The 23,987-nt window shown below is 49.1% G+C and overlaps 4 protein-coding genes across 4 annotated transcripts; all 4 read right to left on the bottom strand.

Annotated features, from left to right (window-relative positions):
• Positions 1-1,494: 1,494 nt before the first annotated feature.
• On the bottom strand, positions 1,495-2,505 carry COCSADRAFT_330731 (uncharacterized protein). The gene is made up of 2 exons (XM_007702547.1): positions 2,187-2,505; positions 1,495-2,129 (listed from the first exon to the last, which is right to left on the bottom strand). Exon 2 carries the CDS (start codon positions 2,108-2,110, stop codon positions 1,580-1,582), a length of 531 nt encoding a protein of 176 aa, XP_007700737.1. The 5' UTR covers positions 2,111-2,129; positions 2,187-2,505; the 3' UTR covers positions 1,495-1,579.
• Positions 2,506-3,419: 914 nt separating this feature from the next.
• COCSADRAFT_90941 (uncharacterized protein) lies at positions 3,420-4,342 on the bottom strand (the record flags this gene model as incomplete). The annotated part of the gene is made up of 3 exons (XM_007702546.1): positions 3,420-3,964; positions 4,033-4,231; positions 4,283-4,342. 3 exons carry the CDS (start codon positions 4,340-4,342, stop codon positions 3,420-3,422), a joined length of 804 nt encoding a protein of 267 aa, XP_007700736.1.
• Positions 4,343-5,383: 1,041 nt separating this feature from the next.
• COCSADRAFT_91713 (uncharacterized protein) lies at positions 5,384-6,315 on the bottom strand (the record flags this gene model as incomplete). The annotated part of the gene is made up of 3 exons (XM_007702545.1): positions 5,384-6,159; positions 6,209-6,233; positions 6,289-6,315. The coding sequence occupies 3 exons, from the start codon at positions 6,313-6,315 to the stop codon at positions 5,384-5,386; spliced, it is 828 nt and encodes a 275-aa protein (XP_007700735.1).
• A 704-nt stretch (positions 6,316-7,019) lies between these two features.
• On the bottom strand, positions 7,020-22,759 carry COCSADRAFT_358216 (uncharacterized protein). Its single transcript, XM_007702544.1, has one exon. It carries the CDS (start codon positions 22,550-22,552, stop codon positions 7,247-7,249), a length of 15,306 nt encoding a protein of 5,101 aa, XP_007700734.1. The 5' UTR covers positions 22,553-22,759; the 3' UTR covers positions 7,020-7,246.
• Between the last annotated feature and the right edge of the window lie 1,228 nt (positions 22,760-23,987).

Here is a 23,987-nt window from a genome sequence, read left to right as displayed (position 1 = left end):
CTCTCACCTTTTCAATACGACATGAATAACCTGTTCTTATCCTTGTAGTTAGTCATGGGTCTGCCTTGGCATGAGATTTATGCTTTCAAGTTACAAACTATGAGTTATTTTGTGTCATTTCTGCTTTGGTGATGGAGCTACATTATTTCTTTATATATATATATATATAGCCTCCTTCCTTCTTTCTTTCTTCTACAACACTTTACATACCAAGAGAAGATGAGGTTAAATGCTCCCTGTTAGTGATTGCGACGCCAATCCGTCACAAATCACTTCCATCTTTCCAAACACTCAAACTTTTAACAGGGACAAAAAGGCAATAGACTCAATTTTCCTGTAGTAGTACAATTTTTTATTTCTCTTTTTTTTCCCCACAGCCCCCTGTAAATTCATGTTTTATCTCCGAGCCGTTCCATGCAGAAACTTCAATCCTGACGTTGCGGTAGCTCTCATTCGCAGTAACCCCCCGCTCGAGGCGTAGATAGTCGGAGTGTTTATTGTAAGATGTAGCCAAGTTGTTTGCGCGAAACTAGGATTAGAGAATTAAAATAAAATAAAAAAATACGAAGCTTTTTATGAACAAGTGTTTCGCTTCTGTGTGTGTGTGTGTCTTGGTTCGAAAGTCAGTGGCATTACATTTATTCAAAGGAAAAAGAAGACTTGTTTTCTAGACCAGATGTGGAGAGCGGTGTAACTTGCTCTAGCTGCGACATTCACAGTAAGTAATTAGTACCTTTGTGTGACATGGCTTAAAAGGGGTACAGAATACTACACAGCAAATATCTAGACTCTGTGTAGCTCAACATCCCAGCATCTTTCTTCCACACCCACATCTTTACCAATCTAAACACTCACCACATAACTTGCAGCAGGTAGTGAAAAACAACAACGAGGGGGGGTATCAAGTTTGATAAGGAAAAGCTAACAAAAAAAACAGGGGGTATTTCAAGTCTAACAATAACGCCACTTGCTTCCAAAGCACTCAACCCCCTCCTCCCCTTCTTCTCATAGGTATCTCCTCATCCCGCATTTCATTTAAAACATTCTCAAATAGTGCTCAGTGTGCTCAAGGGGAAGATGGCATAGGATCAGTATGATACGAAGGCGGGGCCGGAGACGTCGAGCTGGCATCTTCAGTATCTGAATTCGTAGAAGATGTAGAACAAGATTCCGAGGACGGTGATAGAGGACGCGTGGTGGAGTTGTTGTGGTTATTTGGGCAGCAAAAGGGGCAGCATGTGGTGGATATGGGAACTGTGACTGAGAGAAAACTGCGAGAGATGGGTGGGGCGCGGGTCGTCGTGTCGATGGTGGTAGTGAGGGTCGAGGTATCGGTAGCAGAGGACGATCTTGATGTTGTCGATTCGGTTGAAGCGATTGTCGGACCCCAAGCAACCGTCTTCGTTCCATCGCTCAACGGCGCATCTTCGATATCTCGGATGCGAAACGCACGATCGCGCTGTTAACCGTAGAAAAACGAAAGTTAGCACAGAAAGTCAAACCAAGTCAAGCCTTCGCATCCCCTCTTTCCCTCTACTCCCTCTTCCGGGGAGCAAGAAGAAGGGATAAATGGGGACACCTAGACGTGCTGCGGTGCCCGTCCAGTATGCGTCGTCCTTGCCTTCCTCGCCCTCCAAAACAATCCCGCGCCCAAAACGGCCGAAATAAACCAAAGCACCACATTCGTCAGCAGCACCCAAACCCCATTTTTCATCCTCTGCACGCCCTTGTTCCCCTCTGCATCCTCCCCAATATACATGTTCCCGAAAATCCCAAATGCAACAATGTAGCAAATAAACACCACCACATCCACCGCAAACAACAGCACCATTCTTCCCAGGAAAGGAACCATGAATAGGAGGGATACAAAGGCTCCGAGGGCGCCGCAGAGGGTAGCCCAAACCCACTTTGAGTCGACGTATTTGCCTTGCTTGCGCGCGTTGTCGAGGTCGACGGCGTACATGCCGATGACGGTGAGACCCATGACGAATTGGAAGAGGCGGAGGACGAGGCGCAGGATCGTTGCTGGGGTAAAGGTGCTGCGCAGGGTGGTTCCCATGGTGGCTTTTTCGCCTCGGAGAGTGCTATTTGAGAGGAATTTGAAGGCCATTTTTTTTAATATGATGAGACTGGGTAGAGCATGTTAGCACGGCTCAACTGGTAGGATGTAGGTGGACAAGACTTACTTTTCGTTATTGTTGGGAGTCTTGGATGATTGGGTTGAAGAAGGTTTATATTTGTTGGGGTTGTTGTGGTGGAGAAGGCGGGTTGTTGGATGCTCCTTCTGGGGGTGTAGTGAAGGTGGCAAAGGCCGATGGGGAATATAGCGTTTTTACTTCTAATGATGAATTCACACCGCTGGTTTTCCTTTGTGATGAACACTACTGTTCCTTTTGTTTCTCTTTCTTTCTTTCTTTCTTTCACGCAACTACGCGCAACAACGGCGTCGTTTTTTTGGTAGTACTGTTTGCGCGCTCTTCACAGGGTCAAACAGGATTGGTGATCGGGAGACGTTGTGACCAGATGTGGGGGGCCGGCGGGAGGAGAAAGGTTTAAACAAGGTAGCCCAGGCTATGACGTCGCTTATCGCTTGCCTTGGAGTGGGATGTTGTCTATGGGACCCTTTTTTTGCCAGGGTCCGATGAGTTAAGCTATTTCCATGCTATGATCAGCAGGGCGTGGGTGGGAGGACGGGTAAGTATGGGCGCCCACAAGGTTTGCAGGCAAGGGCAATCCTGGACAGGCTGACGGGATATTCAGGAGAAGGAAACGCTGTACCGACTATCAAAGTCGGTAGTTTGAGAAGAAGAAGAAAGAAGGAATCGTTGATACAGAAGAAAAAGATGGCCAGACAATCTCACAACTGTGACAGCGTCCAAAGTCACAGATATAATAGTCACACCGGTCGCGATAATCATTCCTCTCTTGCAAACCTATTGTCAGGTGGCCCTCGTAGCATGCCACACATCCCCACAATCATTCGTTGGCAGGCCGTTGCAGTGGCCAAGGTGGTGCGGCCACACGACCCTGTTTTTTTGGCATGGCGCTTGGAGAATGTATCGCTGACGTCGTTGGCGTCGGATTGGTGCTGTGTCTAGTGCAGGGGTAACTTCCGCCATGATTGGCTGTCGACACTCGAGATTCCGTCGACTGAAACACAAATTGTAAAGTTTCGGATCTTTTGCTCGTTTCAGGAGCTAGGACAGCTGTGTGGAGCAGTGCGATAGACTTGTCCTAGAGTACCGTATCGTGTACCTCCATGTCTAGACCATCCAGACTCCTTACACCAAAGATCTTTTATTCGACAACGCACTTTTGCTGCACGTGCACTGTGAGCTATTTCTGGGCCACACCCTTCCTGGATCATAGTCAAATTGACAAGGGCTTTGATTATTGATTTTTAGCTAGCTGCGGCGTCCTCAAGGGCTGGAGTACTTGTATCCATACTGCTCCTTGGCAGCCTTGATCTGTTCCTGAAGTTGCTGCTCCTTCTCTGCAAACTCCTTGTCATCCTTCAACCTCTGCAAGTACGCATCGTTGCCGAATGTGCTCTTAGACGGGATTGCAAGGCCCTTCTGCACCGCCGGCCGGGCAAGTATCTTGTCCAGCCATTTCTTCAAGTTGGGGAACACTTCAAGGTCGATGCCTGAGAAGCGCGCCATATGGCACCAACCGAAGCTGGCAATGTCGGCAATGCTGAACTTGTTGCCTACTAGGAAGTCTGTGTTGGCCAGGTGCGAGTCGAGGATACCCAACAGGCGTTCCGTCTCGCCCGTGTAGCGCTGCATAGCGTACGGGATGCGCTCTTTGGCAAAGCGGTTGAAGTGGTTGGCCTGGCCTTGCATCGGACCAAGGCCGCCGTGCTGCCACGCCATCCATTGCTCTGCGCGCGAGACGTCGAGCGGGTCGCTGAAGCTAAACTTGTACTCAGGATCGTAGTGGCGCGTCAGATATGTAAGGATGGCTAACCCAGGTCATTAGCATCCTATTCATACGCTCCGTATCTGTCGTATTCGCCTAGCAGATACTTACCAAGGCCCTCTTGTACAGCAAAACCACCTTGGTCATGGTCCACAATAACTGGGATTCGGCCGTTGGGACCTAGCTTAGTGAACCAAGGCTCCTTTTGTGTGTTCTTGCTGATGTTGATGCCCTGCCAGGTGTATTCCTTGCCGTATGCCTCTTTGAGCTCTTCAAGCAGAATGCTAGCTTTCCAGCCATTGGGTGTGCCCTGCAATTGGTTAGCAGTGAGGCCATGCTTGTAGTAATGGTATGACCATACCCAAGTGAGCAACTCAATGCCCTTGTTTGCGATTAGTCCCTTGGGTTGGTCGTCCGCCATATCCGGTAGTATACTCTGGAACGGCCTCGAGGTGTGGAAATGCGATATAGTAGTGAATTGCGGTCGCTGTACACGTGAGGAAGCGCGAAGTGTATGTCTGAATTGTGAAGGGAAGCGCTGGCGTAATAGTGACATGAGAAAAGGCTAAACACAGCGCGTTGAAGAGGGGTTATATGCGTCTACATGGATGTGGAAAGCCGCCGTTTTACGAGGGGCATTGCTTAGGAATCCATGACGTCGCTTGTCCGCTACCGTACGTGCGTATGTTTGAGGCAAGGAATAATTTCCAAAAGTGGACTGGAGCCCGCAAAATTTACAAATCAACTTATGGTTTACAACGTGAGGTGTCAAACACAACCTCTAGCTGTAATGTCAGCACCAGTTGTCTATGTAAGCAGTTCGGTATTAGTTACAAGCTTGGTCTGTTCTAACCCCGAATATGAAGTGGGAGCACATAAACATTAGCTCAGGTGCGAAAGCTATGTAAAAAGTCGAGCGGAAACTGCTGGTCTTATTACACATGTTCTTCGGGCTTCTATCGGTCTCCTTGACGTGTGATTGGACAGCCACGGTCAGCAGATAGCACATACACTAGGATGATGTAATATACAGCTGTGTATTGCAGGTCCTACTCCAGCCTCATGCACATGTGCTTACAAGCAATTGGATGCTCAAGATTTGATTTCCAACACATCATCTATCCCGTACTACTTTGTCCGTCAAGACTGCCGGGTAAATGTCAATGCCTGGCTGGTTATCTCCTACAACACACCTATAGCTCCATGTCTTACATGCAGCTGCAAGCCCAAATCTAGACAATAATGCAGTACCTCCAATGCAAGACCCCGACAATGACTTGTGACTACGGCATGGACGTTTCTCCATCTTTTGTCTTATTGTGCTTCACCTTCGATATGTTCCAAATCTCACACCATTGTCAGGTATGCCATCCGGCTTGTGGCCACTGATATGCGTGCATCTTTGACGATTGTCGTCGACCAAGACTGGATGTCCTTTTTTCTTTGCTCATGTCTTTTGCTATCATCTCCGTCGGCTGCGGTCTCCACTGGCTTGTTGCGCTGCTTGCTGAGCAGCTTCGTGTCCCAACTCGTTCCGTAATCCCCCGAGCTTAGCCTCGACTTCTTCCTTCTTCTTTGCTTCTTTATCCAGTTGCTTTTCCACCTCAGCTATCTTTGCCTTGAGGTCATTCAGCAGGGCCTGTTCTTGTTCCTGGCTAAAAGGCACATCTTCTGCGCCCTTTTCTGGCAGTTGTGCACTTCTCTCTCCGTTCGGTAGCCCACGCTTTAGTCTTCCATTCGCACCAAGAGATGCTTTCTTAGAGCCACCCTTGCCAGGCGGTATGAGATAGTTCCACTGGTCGTCCGAGGTGAGGGCATCAAAGAGCGCTTCGGTAGGCTCGTTGAACTGCACAACTTCGAGGAACTCTGAACGCACGCAGCCTGTCCGTTCCTGCTCTGCTTGCATCTTCTCATCACCATACTTCTCCAGTTGCAAAAAGTGCTGTCTGTATTGTGCCTTCTCTCCTGATATAGGCTGGAAATGCAATCTTATGTCGATGTTGAAGCCTCCCCATCCCGTCTCGGTCACCTCGAACGGCGGTTTTTCGACCATGCGCAGTGGGTTTTCGTACGTGTTGAAGATCTTGAACGAGACCTTGTTGAGCCACGCTCGTATATCGGGGTCGCCATCGGGAACTCGTACATAGACGGTCCAACGCTTCGTGTGGTCGTCGGGGACATTCTTGGGACGATCGGGGTGTCCCACTGGGGGTAATTGCCAGGCTTCTGAGCCGATTACTGAGACTGTGAGTGTGTAATTCTATGTTTGGGTTGGTCCGTAGCTTACTGAGATTTCTACTTATCCGCTTGTTCTGTTCGGGGTCATTATATAGCTTTTGGAGCAACGCGCAAGTTGCTTACCTTGACGCGTTTGTTCGACGCGGGAGCGGGCATTTGTTGCGCTGCGCGGCCTAATGCGCGCAGTTAAGAACGTCAACGGAGTATTTCCGCAGTCTGATATGAATATGAGTATCGTATAGGGAATGCGACAACAAGGCAGCGAGCGGTTTAGGTCGTTGATCAGATGGTATGCGTGTGTGTGAATAAAGATCGAGCTGCAGGTACGTAGGATGCATGCTGCGAGAATCGGGCCAGCCCTATGCACGAGCCAGGATCATCGCGCAAGCTCCACACGGAGTGGTAAAATCATTAACAATCATTGAATAGACAAGAGATAGCACTAACAGTCATTGTTCTCTGGGTTTGTATTAATAAAATTAAATATCCTAACTGTGAAATATATGTTTCCCAGCAAGCAGTACCAGGAGTAGCTCAATGGCTCAAGGATAATTTTTATGTATGATAGTAAGCGCAACCACTGAGATCTCAGCAACAAGACGGTATACCGACCTAACATATGGCTAAATCTACAATTGACGAGAACGAAGCTCAAGGCAAGGCTTTGGTGGAGACTGAGTGTTTCATATTGGAAAATGGGTTGAAAGGCTCACAACACCTATGTGGCTATGTAAGCGTGCCGAAAGAGTAGCAGCTCGTGATGTCATAAATGCTGCGACCATCATGTCAGCCGGGAGTTTTCACCGTAAGTTCCAACAAAATTCGCGTATTCAAAAATGAATGTCATCAAATGACGGACTGTACCATATCGCACACAATGTCTTTATCTATAATAATTTTGTGTAGTAAAGAGATCTATCCTCGGTACGCCAAATCCGCCCTCGAAGCCGGTCTCCTGAAGGACAATCAGAAAACCTAGTAGCTACTATCTAGAGACTATCTCACCCCAATCTCCAGTCATGACAAGTGTTCCACCCAAGTGGCTTTTAATTAACCCTTGCATCATCCCCGTCCTTTCCCAATCTTTTTACACCGCATGCAGCGAAGTAGACACTTTCCCAACCATCTCACATAGCGATTTATTAATCAACTCCGCACCCTCAGGCGTAATCATATGCTCATTACCCCTAACCACAATCCTGAGTCCATCCTCAAGCGGATAGGCCACCACAGTCAAGATAGCCGGTACCGAATCAGGATTCTGAAACCAATGCAGCCTAGAATCTGTGCCTTCGAAATCAAATACCGGGTGTTCATTCAGGTTCTGGTACTGGAACACCGAGTCGTAATGCGCATCGGCTGGCCAGTCTGTGGATGTGCGCACGATGTCGTCAAAGCCCATTGAATCGGCTTCGCCGAGTGCGATGTATTGTTCTTGGATTGCGCGCACTAGGTCGGTTGAAGAAGTTGTTGGATGGACTCGTGCTCGGACGGGGATGATGTTCAGGCAGGGACCGACAATTTTCGTAATGTTTGGAATGTTCGCGTTGCGGCCGGCTATCATGTATCCATAGACGACGTCTTCTTCTCCAGTGATTTGTGAGAGCACCCTTGCCCAGGCCGAACTGACGATTGAGGCTAGAGTAAAACCAGTTGGCACGTGGGGCATGCCGATGATACTTTCTGTCTGGATCTCAATTGGATCGTTGCCACGCCGAATGCTAGGACCGAGCAGCGGAGTGACTTTTGTGATCCGCGAGCCTTGGAGGAGGTTACGCCAGTACTGTGATGAGACTGATCTTCTACCCCGAGTGTAGGCCAGATAGGTCGAGTAGCTGTGCGTAGGCTCTATGGGTTTGCCAGAGTAAATGGCAAAAAGCGTCTTTACGAATGACGGGAAACAAACACCGTCGTACTGAGCATGCGTAATGCGGATTACCAACCGGTGTTCGCCTGAGAAGCTTCGTACCAACAAGAAAGCAGTAGCCAACTCCAGGGGCTTCGTGGTCCGACTGTCCTCTAAGCAGACAGTGTCAGCTGCTTCGTCAAGAGACATATCAAGCTCGAACTTGATAAAGGGAACTTCCGGGTTGCGAAGAACAGTTTGCCATAACACTCCGTCGACATAAACGAACTTTGTGCGAAGGATAGAGAAGTGTTTGACAAGAGCCGGGATACTGCGTCTGAGGCGAGAAACGTCAACACGTGTCCCCAAATCGAGGAAGAAATAGTTGAAAGCTAGGGGTAGAATGTTGACACCCCGGGAGATGAACAGATTCTGCATCCATGTCGTTGGAAGGATGTCGACAATGTCGTTTCTATCTACCTTGGAGGTATTCATAGGTATAGCCTGGAGAAGATGCTCCTTTTCGGTTGGCGAGAGGAAAGAGAATGGTTCAGTCGGCTTCTCGTCAGCTACAACTTGTGAGAACTGAGCGACAGTGGCCAGGTTGATGAGCTTGGGGTGCTGGAAGATGTTCGCAACCGTGAGTTGGATGTCCTCTTCTCGAGCTGCTGCCACTATCTTCATAGCTGCAATTGAGTCTCCACCTAGCTGGAAGAAACTGTCTTCCAATCCAATACGACTGGCGTCAATTCCAAGTACTCGCGCCAGTATCTTCTGCACCTTGAGTTCTGCAGGGCTGAGTTCTCGTTGCTGGACGTCTTGGCCAACTACCACACTCGTTTTTGTTCGTTGTGCAAGGGCTTTTCGATCTACCTTACCGTTCTGGTTTATTGGAAGTTTATCCAAAACTTGAATAGATTGCGGAACCATGTATGAAGGTAGTTGAAGTTTTACAAGCTCATCCAGCTGCTGTTGGACTTCTTTGACGAGTTGCTGCCGCATTGGCTTATTGCTCAAGGTTTGCTGTGGCCGGTCCGTGTGATCCGTTGGGAATGAAAATATCAATTCAGACTTGTTAATATCACCATTGACTTGACGAGGGTAGAAGATAGCATCCAGGCCACCCTGCTGTGAATATTGTCTGTTCCAGCCGATCTGCACCCGACAGCCTACTTCTTTGGCCATCTCATCCAGATCAACGGCAGAAAGACTGGGCATTCGCTTGAATTCTTGGTCAATCAGAACAGACCAGTCCATGTGGACTGGCTTTCTGGCTTTCTCGTCTTCCAAAAAGCTTAGAAGGAGATTTCCAAAGATAGTCTTGCTGCAGGGTATATTGCTTATGGCTATAGGACGTGTGCTTGAAACATCCTTTATCCGCTGCCGAAGAGATCCATGGTCCAGGTTCTGTTCTTTGAAATCGATCCATTCATTGTCAGGGATAGTTCGAAGCGCTCCGGACGGCGGACTCCACGATCGGGAGTAAACCACCGCTGTGTAGCGGTAGGAGCTCAGCTCGTTTGTCGCTTTCATTTGCTTGGGCTCAATCTCCACATGCTGGACCAAATCGGGAAGACGACGTGCTAATGAAGTAAAAAAGCCCGGATCAACCAGCAGCTCCCGCTCAATTTGTTCCATATCCTCCATCATACGTCGTAGTTCCTCTTTGCTAGCCCGTTCACCAGCCATAAAGAGAGCTCTGGCTGCAAAGAATTCTCGGCGCAGAGCATGGGAACGGATATCGCCAAAGAACAATGTCTTGACCCCTGTAACCTGAAGCAGATCTCGAACTACGTTGAAGAGATACTCCTGGCTGGGAAAGTACTGGACAACTGAGTTCAGAATCACCGTGTCAGCCCGGAGTGGCGGATTCACTTGACTGATGTCAGCGGCTGTAGCCTTGTACATCTCCACTTTATTGGCGAGTGAAGGGATAGACCTGGCTGTCCCCATAATGAAGTCGACTGCCTTTCTTGAGGGCTCAAATCCGGTATAACGTTCTAGGGTATTTCCGAGGTTGAAGAGAATCATACCGGATCCTGATCCAACTTCAAGTACGTTTCCTAATCGTCCACCGGCTTTGGTGTGGATTGCATTGATAGTTTCGTTCAGCCACTCCTTCATCTCTGCCTTGTCAATATCAGAGCCATCGTACATTGAGGTCCATCCGATAAAATCCTGGCCGATTGTTCCAGACTCAATACTGCTGATCGGGGCGTATATCTCGGTGTTGAAGCGGTCTTCCCACGCACTGACATGCTGTATTTGGTTGCTATCGCTGTTCTTCCCGGAAGGCATTTCAGATCCTTCTTTGAGCGTAACATAACCGAAAAGTCGCTGGTCTTTCTCTTGTTGCTTTTCTGCTACTACCACTGCGTCGCGCACAAAGTTGTGCCCACGAAGAACGCTCTCGATCTCTCCTAGTTCAACACGGTTGCCCCGGATCTTAACTTGTCCATCGATGCGACCGAAGAACTCCATTTCCCCATCTATGGGTCGCTGGCGAACATAGTCTCCTGTACGGTAGGCTCGCACTGTTTGATTTCCGACTGTAACAGTCACGAAACGGTCGACATTGCGATTTGGATCGGTATATCCTCTGGCAACACCATCTCCCGTAACAACGAGTTCTCCAACAACACCAAGTGGTACAAGGTTCTGTTCTGGATCCATCACGTATGCCCCAGAGTTACTGATAGATCGTCCAATAGGTACACCGTTGACACAATCCTCATCATCAGAGAGTATGTATAGTGTGCTCATGACCGAGTTCTCAGTAGGGCCATAAGCGTTGACGACCTTGTTTGTCACAAGGTTCCGTGCGGCAAAGAAGTCGTCTATGTCGGCTCTATCTCCTGCTACAAGGAGGGTATCCAGGTGGCCAATTGTATCTGGGGATTCAGCTAGGATGTATTTCAGCAAAGCAGGTGTGATGAAAGCGATCCGGATCTTGAATTCCCTGAAGGCGCGCAATAGGGCATCCTGGTCCAGTACAGTTGTCGCATCAATGCAAGCCAGAGTTCCTCCGTTCAGAAGACAAGTATAAATCTCCCAGGAAGATCCATCAAAAGCAAGATTTGCCATATGAGCGGTGGCTTCGGATGATCTGAAGTGTTCCATCTGGTCGTGTTGTGCCAGGCGAACTATGCCACGATGTTCGACCATGACTCCCTTAGGTTGACCAGTAGAGCCAGACGTAAATAGAATATAAGCGAGGCTAGAAGGACTAGGTTTGAGAGCAGGATCAAGCTCGCTTCTTGTGAACTCAGCATTATCATCTGCATTCAAGATGTCGACAATGTGAGCAAACTCAACATCCTTGAGTTCTGTACCGGGCAACTGGATATTTGGGCCGATTAAGACTAGCTTTTTTCCTTCAATGGTTGAAAGGATCGATTCCATTCGTTTTTCCGGTGCTTTTGAATCGAATGGCAGGTAGGCTAATCCGGCTTTGAGAATACCGAAAAAAGCAACAATTGCTTGACAGCCTCGATGTGCCAGAACACCAACTGCCGTTTCAAGAGCAAACGCTTTCGTCGCCAGGTATTTTGCAAGCTTCTCTGACTGTGCGTCTAGCTCGGCGTATGTTAGCTCTGCCAATGCATCTTTAACAGCAATTCTGGATGGTTGCATAGCGACTTGCTGGCGGAAGACGTCGACAATGCTTGAATCTCGGGAATAGGCCATCTCATTCATGCCGAGGAGCCGCATCTGATCGAGCTGAATGTGGGCTTGGTCGGTCATGAGTGGCGCTACCGCAATCTGCGTTTCTGGCTTGGCGAGACAGTTGTCAAGGATGCTTGTAAAGATGGATGCTAGCGAACGTATACTCTCAGGAGCAAAGAGCTCCTCTGAGAAGTATATATAACCTTGCAGACTATTCTTTTCCTGGAAGAAATGGAATTCGAGGTCAAAACGGGAAGTAGCTAAGCCCTCCATGACTTCTGTTTCAACACCATCGAACGAAAACTTCCCTATGTCTTGCTGTGAGTGAACAGCGAATGCGACCTGGGCAAGAGGGTTGCGGGAAATGTCTCGGTCTCCTTGCAATGCAGCAACGATACTCTCAAAGGGTACATCCTGGTTAGCAAGCGAGTCTACCACTGTCGTATAGACCTGTTGCACCAGCTCTTCAAAGGTTTCATCCTGAATCTTGATTCGGAGACATTGAATATTGACGAAAAACCCAATCAAGTCTCCAACCTCCCAGCGGCTTCGGTTCGCATTGGGGACTCCAATGGTTGCGTCATCCTGGTTAGTCAGGCGGTAGTGCGCGGCTCTGAAAACAGTGAGGAGGACAACAAATGGAGTCACCCCACGTTCTCTAGCAAAATTTTGTAGCCTTTCATAGAGTTTGTGGCTGATGGTGAGTTTCTGTGTGCCTGCTTTGCCAGAAAGAGTAGCTGGCCGAGGCTTATCATAGAGAAATTCTGCTGGCCGGCTCGAGTCCAACTGGTTGATCCAATAATCAAGCTGGCGTTGATGCTCTTGAACTTGACCTGGCAGCCTTTGCCAGACAGAGAAGTCACGATATTGGATGGGTAAAGGCGGTAAGCAGGAATTCAGGTCTTCACCGCGAACTGCTGCAGCATACAGTGTGCTCAGTTCTTTCTTCAAAACATCGACTGACCAGCCATCTGAAACGATGTGATGCATGACGATGGAAAGAACATGATGATCTCCGTTAATCCTATAGACGGTTACTCGCCATCCAGGCTCGCTTCGCAGATTGAAAGGTGTCTTTTGTTCCAATTCCAGGGTTTCTAGCACAACTTTGTCATCGTTTGAGTTGATGTCGAGAACATTTAGGTCTTTTCCATCACGGAAAGGATGGACCTCCTGAAGACTTTCGCCATTGGTGGTAGAAAACGTCGTTCTTAGCGTTTCGTGGCGGCGCTCTACAGTCTGTAACGCAGCTTGGAGGGCTTGGAGTTGAAGTGGGCCTCTGATGCGTACGGCAAGGTGCATGAGGTACCAGTCTAGTCCTGGATGCAATTGTTCTAAGAACCAAAGTCGGCCCTGCGCAAACGATTGAGTGACAGGCCCCCGATGATTGCCTTTTGTGATTACACTCTCAGTGGAGGAGTGAAGTGATTGTTTGGCCAGTTGACCGAGTCGCTGCGTTTGGAAAACGTCCTGAACGGAAAGCTTCAGGTCAACATTGCGCGCCTCGCTCACAAGCTTCATAGCCGCGATCGAGTCGCCACCTAGTCGGAAGAAGCTATCATCGAGTCCAATAGAAGTAGCGTCGATACCTAGCACCTGCGCCCATAGCTGTTGCAACACCTTCTCTTGCTCTGTCTCTGGCTGTCGTTTTAAACCCTCGTCTCTCTGTGTTTGCAACTGGGCTAGTTGCTGGGCTGAAAACGAGCATCCAATCTCACGTAGTCGCTTTCGGTCGATCTTACCAGACGTCATTATTGGGAACTCTACTAGCGCAAAGTAAACCCCAGGCACCATATCCCGGGGTAACCGTTGAGACAGCTCGTCGTCTGCTTGGGCTGGAAACACAACATGGACTCCGGAGCCCCCATCAGACTTCTTGCTGTTAAGTAGCTCGGAATTCGCTTCCAGGAACGCTGCTACTACCGGCTTCCCTCCTGTTGGTAAAATCACTTCGACTGCGATCTCTTTGATGTCTGGCATGCATTGATAGAGATGATGCTCAATCTCAGCAAGCTCAATACGTTGGCCACGCACTTTGACCTGGTTGTCTTTGCGGCCGACGTAGACCAAATTACCATCTATGGTGTAATAAACCAGGTCACCTGTTTTGTACAGTCTGCCTCGTCGCCCATTATGGCCTTCACTGCCTCGAAGTAGCCAGGGAGGTTCACTAATAAAGGCGGTTTCTGTTTTCTTTGCATCGTTCAGATAGCCGCGTGCTAAGTTTGGTCCTTCAATCAACAGTTCGCCCACTGCGCCTAGCGGAGCTAGCCTATTGTGATCGTCCGGATTAGTTACCCAGCCGACTGATGCAACTGACTTTCCGATAGGTTCCGGATCAAGCCCCTTCATATCGGGATTTGCGACACAAGAGACGCAGCATTCTGTAGGTCCATAAGCGTTGATCAGTTGTACGCGGTCACTCCAGATGTCACAGTCCGAAGCATTGACCTTTTCACCACCGAGAACCAACGTCTTCAGCGATAAAATCTTCTGTGGGTCCAAGATTCTCGCGACGGCTGGAGTCAACAGTGCCCAGCTAACCTCCATCGCATTGATTGTGTCGATGAGATTGTCGCGCCGCTGGCTCTCAGAAGGAATACATACACAAGCACCATGTACTAAAGTTGTAATAATCTCTAGAATACAGGCGTCAAATGTATAGGCAGCGAATTGAAGAGCTCGAGTATTCTTTGTGATTCCTAAAGCAGGTCCTTGGCATAAGCAACTTGTGGAAACGGCCTTATGCTCTAGTTGAACACCCTTGGGCACTCCAGTACTTCCCGATGTAAAGATGACATACGCTGTATTGCCTGGCTGTACCGCTATCTGGGCGTCGTAAAGCTTGGTCGGCAACTGATCAATGAAGTCTGTGCTGATTGATAAGACAATTTGAGAAAGTTCTGGCCAGAGGTTGGCGTACTGTGTCGAGGTGAGGGCTATCTTGGCTTTGGTTTGGTCGAAGATCTCTTGGTGACGCGATGTTGGATGACTGGGATCCAGGGGCGCAAAGGCACCCCCTGCTTTGAGCACAGCCAGCATAGCTACAACCATCCAAATCGATTTTTCAAAGCAAAGAGGCACTATGCTCTCTGGTTTAACCCCAAGGCTGGTCAAATGGTGTGCAAGGCGCGATGATGTTTCGTCCAGCTCTTCATATGTCATTCTCCCATCCCATGCACATATTGCATCTGCTTTGGGTTGAGAATTTACCTGTTCCAAGTATAGATCATGGACACAACGCTCAATAGCTGGCGGTAGCTTGTGATTCCACTTCCACAGCTGTTGTTCGTCACTTGGCGTGAGCATTGTAATGTCCCTGACTCTTGTGCTTAGGTCTCCTTGGGCCAACTGCTGCATGACGAAGCTTAATTGAGCCAACATATTTTCAACCTGCCACTGTTCAACCAACCGCGCATCAAAGCTGGCCGTGATTTTGACCCCCTCTTTAGCCAGCTTGCATTGTACCATCAGCGCATACGTCGTGAAGTCTTGTAGTCCTGAGCCAAATTCCCACTTTCCAAACACGTTGTCTGTTTGGAATGCGTCTTCTGCAGGCTGAACAATCAGCAGCGTCTGGAAGCTACAGGCATGTTGGGCTTCTGGTACTAGCTTGGTGATTCGCTGCAAGCCGGTTTGCTCGAACGGAATCATTTCTGTTGCCTGTTTCTGTACCGATTCGAGAAGTTCTAGAACAGTCAGATCTCTCTGTAGACGTATTCGTACTGGCACTGTTGCAATCACGGGTCCAACCAGGGACTCGATGCCAGCCACTGGTGCATTTCGACCCGTGACTGTCGCTCCAAACACAACGTCGTCTGAGCTCGTATAGCCGCTGGCAACAATCGCCCAAGCTGTGCGAATGAGTGTCGATATTGTAGTATTTGAGGTTCTTTTAGGAAGCGGAGGGCATTGATATTCCGCTGTTGCATCCGCAACTGGCTGTTGTACCCCAGATTGTAGTGGTGGGAAAACATTCGCCTCGCAGTCGCTAAGCGTAGCCCCCCAGTAGGCTGCGAGAGCATCTTGATCTAGCTGGCCAAGATACTTGATGAAGTTGTTGAACCCAAGCTGCTTCTCTGGCACTGCGCCGTCATATGCCATTTGCACAGCGTTCAAAATGTGGGTCAGCGCCCAGCCATCGTATATAGCATGGTGAATTGTCCATACGAACCACCGCTTTTCTCTACGAGAGTCTCGAACCAGAGCATAGCGTGCAAGTGGCTCACCAAGCTGCATAGATGATAGCTTGTCTTCAGATAGGTAAGTAGTCAGATCGTCTGCTTCTGCCCACTTCATTTTGTCCGTCACCACAGCCTGCAACAAACCAAGCGTCTTGTGTACTACGATGCGTGTTCGCAATATTTGTAATGACTGAACTGCTTTCTCCCATGCACTTCGAAAGGCTACTTCATCCACATCTGGCCGCAGTTCCAGCACTGTCTGCATGATGTAATCGCCTGGCCGCTTCACAGTCAGCGACATCAAGCCTTCCTGGAGTGGCGAGCATGGGTAGATATCCTCAACAAGACCCCTGTCGACTTTGCAACTAGCCGCCACCTCTTGGTGTATCTGCGTTGTATCAAATTCAGGGTCGATTAGAGAAAATGGGACGATGTTGTCGCTAGGAACGTAGACATGCTCCTGGGCTACAGCGGCTAGTTGAATAAGTTTAGGATACTGGAAGACTTTTGCGACCGTAATCTGGATATCTTCTTCACGAGCCATAGCAACCAATCTCATAGCTGCAATCGAGTCGCCGCCTAGCTGGAAAAAGCTATCATCTAGGCCAATGCGGTTTGCGTTGATGCGAAGTACGCGAGCCATCAGTTGCTGAACTTTGAGCTCTGCCCTAGTCAGTTCTCTTTGGAATTCTTGGCCTTCTACTGTCTGAATCTCCGTTTTCTGTGTAAGAGCGGTACGGTCCACCTTGCCGTTCTGGTTGGTTGGCATTGCGTCTAGGAACGTGATTGTCTGGGGAACCATGTAAGCGGGTAGCTGGGCTTCAAGTATCTCCTGGAGCTGCTTTTGGGTTCTCTGCAAGACCTGTTGCCGTAGCGGTGTACTACTCAGGCTGTGTAGGGGCCGCTCTGCGTGGTCGGTGGGGAATTGAAACATTACTCTGTTCTCTCCCTTTTGTGGCAGGCAGCGATGGAATATCGCATCGAGGCCACCGCGCTGGGAGTGCTGTCTGTTCCAACTAATCTCAACACGGCAATTGGCCTCTGCCGCTAACTCATGTAGATCAACAGCAGACAAAGAGGGGCAGTGTTCTGCTTGCTGGTACACTGACGAGAGCCAGTTTGACGAATCAGGCGTCTCTGCTACGGCATCTTCCAACGAGTTGATAAGGCATCGGCTCACAATCGTCTTACTATAAGGAATATTGCTCACAGCTATAGTGGATGAGCTGGAAAGGCTCTGAAGTCGCTTCAAGAGAGACGGGCGGTCAAGCTTGTGTTTAGCAAAATCGATCCATTCGTCGTGTCCCACGTGTCGAATCACCTGCTCTTGCTTTTGTCCATGTCGCGATTTAACATGAACAACGGCGGCGTACCGGTAGCAGCTCAGCTCATTTGTGGCCTTTACTTTCTTTGGCAAGATTTCGACGTGCTCGATAAGATCCGGTAGGCGCTCTGGCAGAGCAGTGAAGAAACCTGGGTCCACCAGAAACTCTCTTTCGACCCGCTCCATGTCGGCAATCATGCGACGGACATTATCCTTTTCTGCACTGTCTCCAACCATGAACAAGGCACGCGTTGCGAGAAACTCCCGATGTAGCGCATAAGACCGGACATCACCAAAGAAAAGAGTAGAGACGCCCTCTATCTCGAGCAGATGTTGCACGGTCTTGAAAAGGTAATCCAGACTTGGGAAATACTGAACGACTGAATTGATAACAACAAGATTTGCATCAATAGGCGGTAGGCGATCAAGTTCTGCTGCTGTGGCCTTGTAGACTCTGACCTTGTCTGCCAGTGTAGGTATGGACCTGGCTGTGTCTTTGACGAAATCAACGGCTTTTTGGGATGGATCTAGTCCAATGTAGCTTTCTAGGCCGTCGCCTAAGTTGAACAGAATCATACCAGTTCCTGTGCCAACCTCAAGGACCTTGCCAGGTTTACCGCCGTTGAGCATTGTGTTGATTGTTTCGTCCAGCCATTCGTTCATCTCCGCCTTATCTATGGCGCTGCCATCGTACATGGAAGTCCATCCAATGAAGTCTCGTCCAATAGCTTCAGGGAGGACATTGGAAATGGGCATATAGACCTTCGAATCAAACTGATCCTCCCATGTGTTCACATGCTGTGACTCGTCGTTGTCGTTAGGCTCTTCGTCAACTATTACGTCACCCTCGTAGACTGTGACGAACGCAGCTAGTCGAGCAGCCTCGTCTACATTTTGCTGCTGCACTACAGCCACGGCCTCACTTACAGACTTATGGCTGCGGAGAACGTGCTCAATCTCGCCTAACTCGATGCGATGTCCTCGAATTTTGACCTGTCCGTCCATTCGTCCGAAATACTCCAGTTGGCCATCTGTAGGACGATAACGCACGTAATCACCCGTACGGTAAGCTTTCATATTCTCACCGTCAATCTCGACTGTGACAAAGCGGTCAATGTTGCGCTTAGGATCAGTGTATCCACGCGCCAGGCCATCGCCCGTGACAACAAGCTCTCCAACGACGCCAAGGGGGAGAAGCTGCTGCTTCGAATCCATGACATAGGCGCCAGAATTGCTAAGCGCACGGCCAATGGGCACGCCATTTGCGTACTGGTCGTCTTTTGATAGAACGAAAATTGTGCTGAAAGTTGTATTTTCAGTCGGCCCATAGCCATTGATGATCGTGCCTGTCCGAAGTGTCTTTATGGAAAGGATATCATTTGATTGAAGTGCTTCGCCACCGACACAAAGCATTTCGAGATTAGCAAACATTGCAGGTGATTGCTGAAGGTAGGTTCGGAAGAGGGACGGTGTCATAAATGCTGTTTGGACTTGTTCTCGACGGAATGTTCGCAACACAGCCTCTGGATCCAACACTGTCATTCTGTCGATGCAGATTAGTGTTCCACCTTGTAGGAGAGAAGCGTATATCTCCCACGTGGAGACATCGAATGCAAGATTCGTCATATGCGCCATGACTGGTGAGGCTGGCAGATGCTGCACAAAGTTGTTGTCTCTTACTAAGCGCACAATGCCGCGATGTTCAACCATGGCACCCTTCGGCTGACCTGTTGACCCCGATGTAAATATTACATAGGCGAGGCTAGTTGCTGAAGGCTTGACGATGTTTCCAGAATCGGATGATTCGCCAATCTGCTCGTCGAGGGCTTCTGTGATGCGTACGAACCGGACATTACCGATCTTCATGTTCGGAGGCTGTAGGTCAGCCCCGAAAAGCACAACTTTCTGGCCTGGTAGTGAGGAAAGAATAGTTTCCATCCGCTTCGCTGGTAGTTTGACATCAAACGGTAGGTACGCCAAGCCGGCCTTCAAGATACCTAAAAAGGCAACAATGGTCTGGCAGCTTCGACCTGCTAATACGCCTATCAATGTCTCTGGAGCGAACGACTGTTTAGCTAGCCACCAAGAGAGAACGTCAGATTCCTTTTCAAGCTCGGCATAAGTCATCTCTACCAGCGGGTCTTTGACAGCAATTCTGGATGGACAGATTGATACTTGCTGACGGAAGAGATCGACTATGCTTGACTCACGTGGGTAATCAGTCCTTTCAACATGAATAAGACCCAAGTCTTTGAGCTTGGAGTAGTTGGCTTCGCGCAACAACGGTAAGGAGGCGATTTCAGCTTTCGGGTCTTGGAGGCACCCCTCAAGAATGATTTGGAAAACTGACAGCATATTGCTAATCGTCTCTGGTGTATAAAGGTCGCTTGAATAGACAACATCACCCTTTAGGCTGTCTTCTTGTTGGAAGAAGTGGAACTCAATATTGAATCTTGACTTTGGTGCATTGTCAAGACTCTCTGTTTCCATGCCCTCTAGTGTCAGATGTCCTAACTTGCGCTGCGAGTGCACGGCAAAGATGAGCTGCACAATCGGATGACGAGACATGTCTCTCGTGTTCTTTAGCTTAGAGACGATGCTTTCGAATGGAACGTCTCCATTAGCAAGGGAAGCAATCGTTACTTCATGAACTTGCTGAACCAGTTCTTCGAATGACTCGTCCGTAATTGTAGTCCGAAGGCATTGCAAGTTGACAAAGAAGCCGATCATATCTTTTAGCTCCCATCGATCTCGGTTGGCATTCACAGTGCCTATAGTTGCATCGTTCTGACCAGTTAGACGGAAGTGTGTAGCTCTAAAGGCTGCAAATAGGACCATGAACTGTGTTACTCCGTGAGTTTTGCAGAATTGCTGCAGTTTACTGTAGAGTGGGCCATCGATATCAAGCCTTTGCTTTCCGGCCTGTCCAGATAAAGCAGTAGGTCGGGGTTTGTCGCACAGCAGCTCAGCTGGCCTGCTGGTATTCAGCTGATTGGACCAATATTCGAGCTGACTCTGGTCATTGTCAATCTGGGCTTGTTGTCTCTGCCACACTGAAAAATCCCGATACTGGATAGGCAGAGGTTGCACACAAGAAAGCGGATCCTGGCCTTGTATTGAGGCTGAGTAGAATACGCCCAACTCTCGTGTAAGTACATCAGTAGACCAGCCATCAGAGACAATGTGGTGCATAACAATCGACAGCACATGGTCTTCTTTGCTGATGCGATAGATCGAAACTCTCCACCCAGCCTCAGTGCGTAGGTCAAAGGGAGTTGTCTGGTCTCGGTGCACAGCATCTGTGAGGCCCTGTTCGTCTACGTCGACGACGTTCATTACCCTAGGATGGAACGGCTGAACCACCTGCATGCTTGCATCTCCAATAGTTTCGAAAGTTGTCCGGAGAGTTTCATGACGGTTCTCAATCGCATTTAGCGCAGATTCTAGAGCAGAGAGCTGCAATAGGCCCCGAATGCGCACCACAACTGGCATGAGATACCATGTCAGACCAGGGTGTAGTTCTTCCAAGAACCACATTCGACCCTGTGCAAATGATTGCGCAACAGGCCCACCACTTCCAACATGCGGAATGGCAGCAGTAGAGCCGCCAGCCGAAGCAACTGCTGCAGAGGTCAACTGATCCAGCGTGGGATTGCGGAAGACGACTGCGACGCTGATCTGTATCCCTGACCTACGTGCTTCGCCCACCAGCTTCATAGCCGCGATTGAGTCGCCGCCCAGGCTGAAGAAACTGTCGTCCATACCGATGAACTCTGAATCAATGCTAAGTATCTGCGACCATAGTTTCTGCAGTGTCTTTCCTTTTTCTGTGTTTGGTTGTCGCTTTAGACTATCGCCTCGTGTCCGCAACTGGGCCAACTGTTGCGTGGAAAACGATGCCCCAATTTTACGCAATCGCTGCCTGTCTACTTTGGCGGACGTTGTTAATGGAATTTCCATCACTGCAAAGTATACTTCGGGCACCATATTTCTTGGTAGTCTCTGAACCAGCTGCTCGTCCACTTGGGTTGGAAAGATGACTTGCACTTCGGAGTCGCTGTCAGAAATCTGGCTGATGAGTGTGTGATGCGTCTCTTCGCTCAGCTGCAGAAACGCTGCCACCATTGCTTTACCCTGGTCTCCCGTAGGTAAAATGACCTCAGCTGCCAACTGTTTGACGCCTGGCATGCATTGGTGGAGATGGTGCTCAATCTCACCCAACTCAACTCGTTGGCCGCGCACCTTGACTTGGCTATCTTTTCGACCTACATAGACCAAGTCACCATTTTCATTATAGTAGACTAGATCTCCAGTTTTGTACAATCTTCCCTGCCGTCCGGTACGGTCGTCGCTGCCCTGCATCAGCCAGGGGGGGTTGCTGACGAAGGCAGCCTCAGTCTTCAATGTGTCGTTGAGATAGCCACGGGCTAGAATCGGTCCCTCTACTAGAAGTTCTCCAATCTCACCAAAGGGTACCAGCTGGTTGTGGTCGTCCGGGTTAGTCACCCAGCTGACTGAAGCCATTGATCTGCCGATCATCCCTGACTGGAAGTCCAGACCAGTGTTTTCATGGAAAGTGCACCAAATACTACACTCTGTTGGTCCATAAACGTTTATTTGTACGACACTGTGATCCCATCTTTTCCAGTCGGCTTCGTCCACTCGTTCTCCTCCAAGCACGAGCACTTTTAGGGACGGAACTGTTAGGGGATCAAGTAGACGCGCGACTGTTGGCGTGAGTTGCGCCCAGTTGATATTGTTGTTGTTGATGACTTCTGGCAAGGCGTTACGTCGGTCGTCTTCGGAGGGAATGCAAACACATCCGCCAAATATCAATGTAGTGAATATCTCAGCGATGCAAATGTCGAAAGTATAAGCCGCAAACTGGAGGGCTCGAGAGTTGGGACCAAGTCTCATTGCTTTCCCGTGAGCTAGACAGCTTGTCGTGATTGCTCCATGCTCCAAGACGACGCCCTTCGGAACTCCAGTACTGCCAGATGTGAACATCACATATACAGCATTCCATGGCTCGACTTTGGAACAAACTTTAGTCTCGACTGATAACTGGTTGATCAAGGCGTTGCTGACTGCAAGAATCTGTTGCGTTGAATTTGGCCAAAGATTCGCGTATTGTGCGGAAGTAAGTACCACCTTAGCTTTAGTCTGTTTAAATATCTCTTCGTGGCGAGACCTTGGGTGAGATGGATCTAGCGGAACAAATGCACCGCCAGCTTTTAGAACAGCAAGCATGGCTACCACTGTCCATATTGACTTCTCAAAGCACAATGGTATCATTTCCTCGGCCACAACACCTAGACCAGCTAGGTAGCTCGCTAGTTGCGTTGAATGCTCATCCAATTGCTTGTAAGTCATCTCGCCGTCCCATGAGCAGATGGCAGGCGCGTTAGGTCGAACTTTTGCTTGCTATGCGTACAAGTCGTGAACGCAATGCTCGACCGCTGGTATGATCCCGAAGTTTCTCTCCCATATTCTGTCGACATCACCCTTATCCATGTCGAGCTCTAGTGGTTTTCCCAAGTCACCCATTGTGAAAATGGCTGTTTTGTCTTGTTGGATCAGGGGTTTGGGGAGAAAGAGTTAAATGCAAAGCTACTGAAGCCGTTGATTTCAGTTTGAAGAATCTGAGTATCGGGGTTTGGCCATGCCATTCCGCAGTATTTAAGTGGGCGGAGAAAAGCACAAGGATTGTTTGACAGATTGAAATCAATAGGCTGATATTACCACAAGACAACAACAAGGCATCAAAACGCTATGATACTGAGTACATCCCACGATATACACCGCCAGTTCGATCGTCGATTCGACTACAACAGCACAATTACGACCTCTCCACAGCCTGCTACAGACCTACTTCCATGTTGGAAATGAGATCTGACTCGCTACCACCGTTGTTATGTCTCCGCAATCGGTACGAGTACAGCCATGACAGTGCATTGAAAGTTTCTCGATTCGATTATCGCCGCGTCTACCAAAGTCTCCACTGTGGCCCGCTTGCGTTGTGGGTACAGAAAAGACCTATCGGTCATAAGCTGATGTGGCGATGTGCTCCTTCATTGTCGCCTAGTGCCGAGGGACTTGGGAGACTCCTCAGGATCGGGAAAGTCGCTGTGTTTTATGGATCGTCACTACGTATTTCTAATAGTATTAGCCCGCTAGAAATCACGCTAGAACAGTTGTGCCGAATTGTACTCAGAGGAAAACTTCTTGCGGTGCCGGATATAGGAGCATCAGATGTCATCAGGCGCTGAGTTGTTCAAGGGCTTACCTAGTAAAAGGTCGTGTATATTTTGCTTGGCTTGTTGGAACCCAGATAGCATCTTTTTATGACTACTGTTTCTTGCGTCTCCCCACAGAACATGCGGACACACGGGGCCTTGGCCTTATAGTATTTTAACGCTGTGACGTAATGTTACGATACATAGTGATTTGTAAGTTTTGATCGATTCGAATAACGTCTATTGAAGGCTTGTACGGGTACGCTTAGACTGTCAAACTGAACCCCTACCCACACGTGTGTAAATGTCCCGAAGAAGTTACATGAGGCTAGTGTGCCGAGAGTGTGGACACACTAGTGGGTTACTCCTCAAGCATGGTACTCCAGAACCCGCTTGCCGGTGGTAGCGGAACTGTCCGGCAAGCTCGACCAGGGTAATTAATGCCCGGGCGGATGCTATGTACCATGCCCGGCCGGCATGCCGAGCCACCCAGCGCCCAGCCAAGTACCATATGCCCACATCGAACACCGAACAGTACGTAATTAAAATTGCAGCATATTCTTGGTGCAGTG

This window comes from Bipolaris sorokiniana (assembly GCF_000338995.1).
Source record: "Bipolaris sorokiniana ND90Pr unplaced genomic scaffold COCSAscaffold_8, whole genome shotgun sequence".
Taxonomy (NCBI): domain Eukaryota; kingdom Fungi; phylum Ascomycota; class Dothideomycetes; order Pleosporales; family Pleosporaceae; genus Bipolaris; species Bipolaris sorokiniana.
The sequence above is the reverse complement of the archived record's forward strand: the minus strand, read 5'-3'. Positions and strand labels throughout refer to the sequence as shown.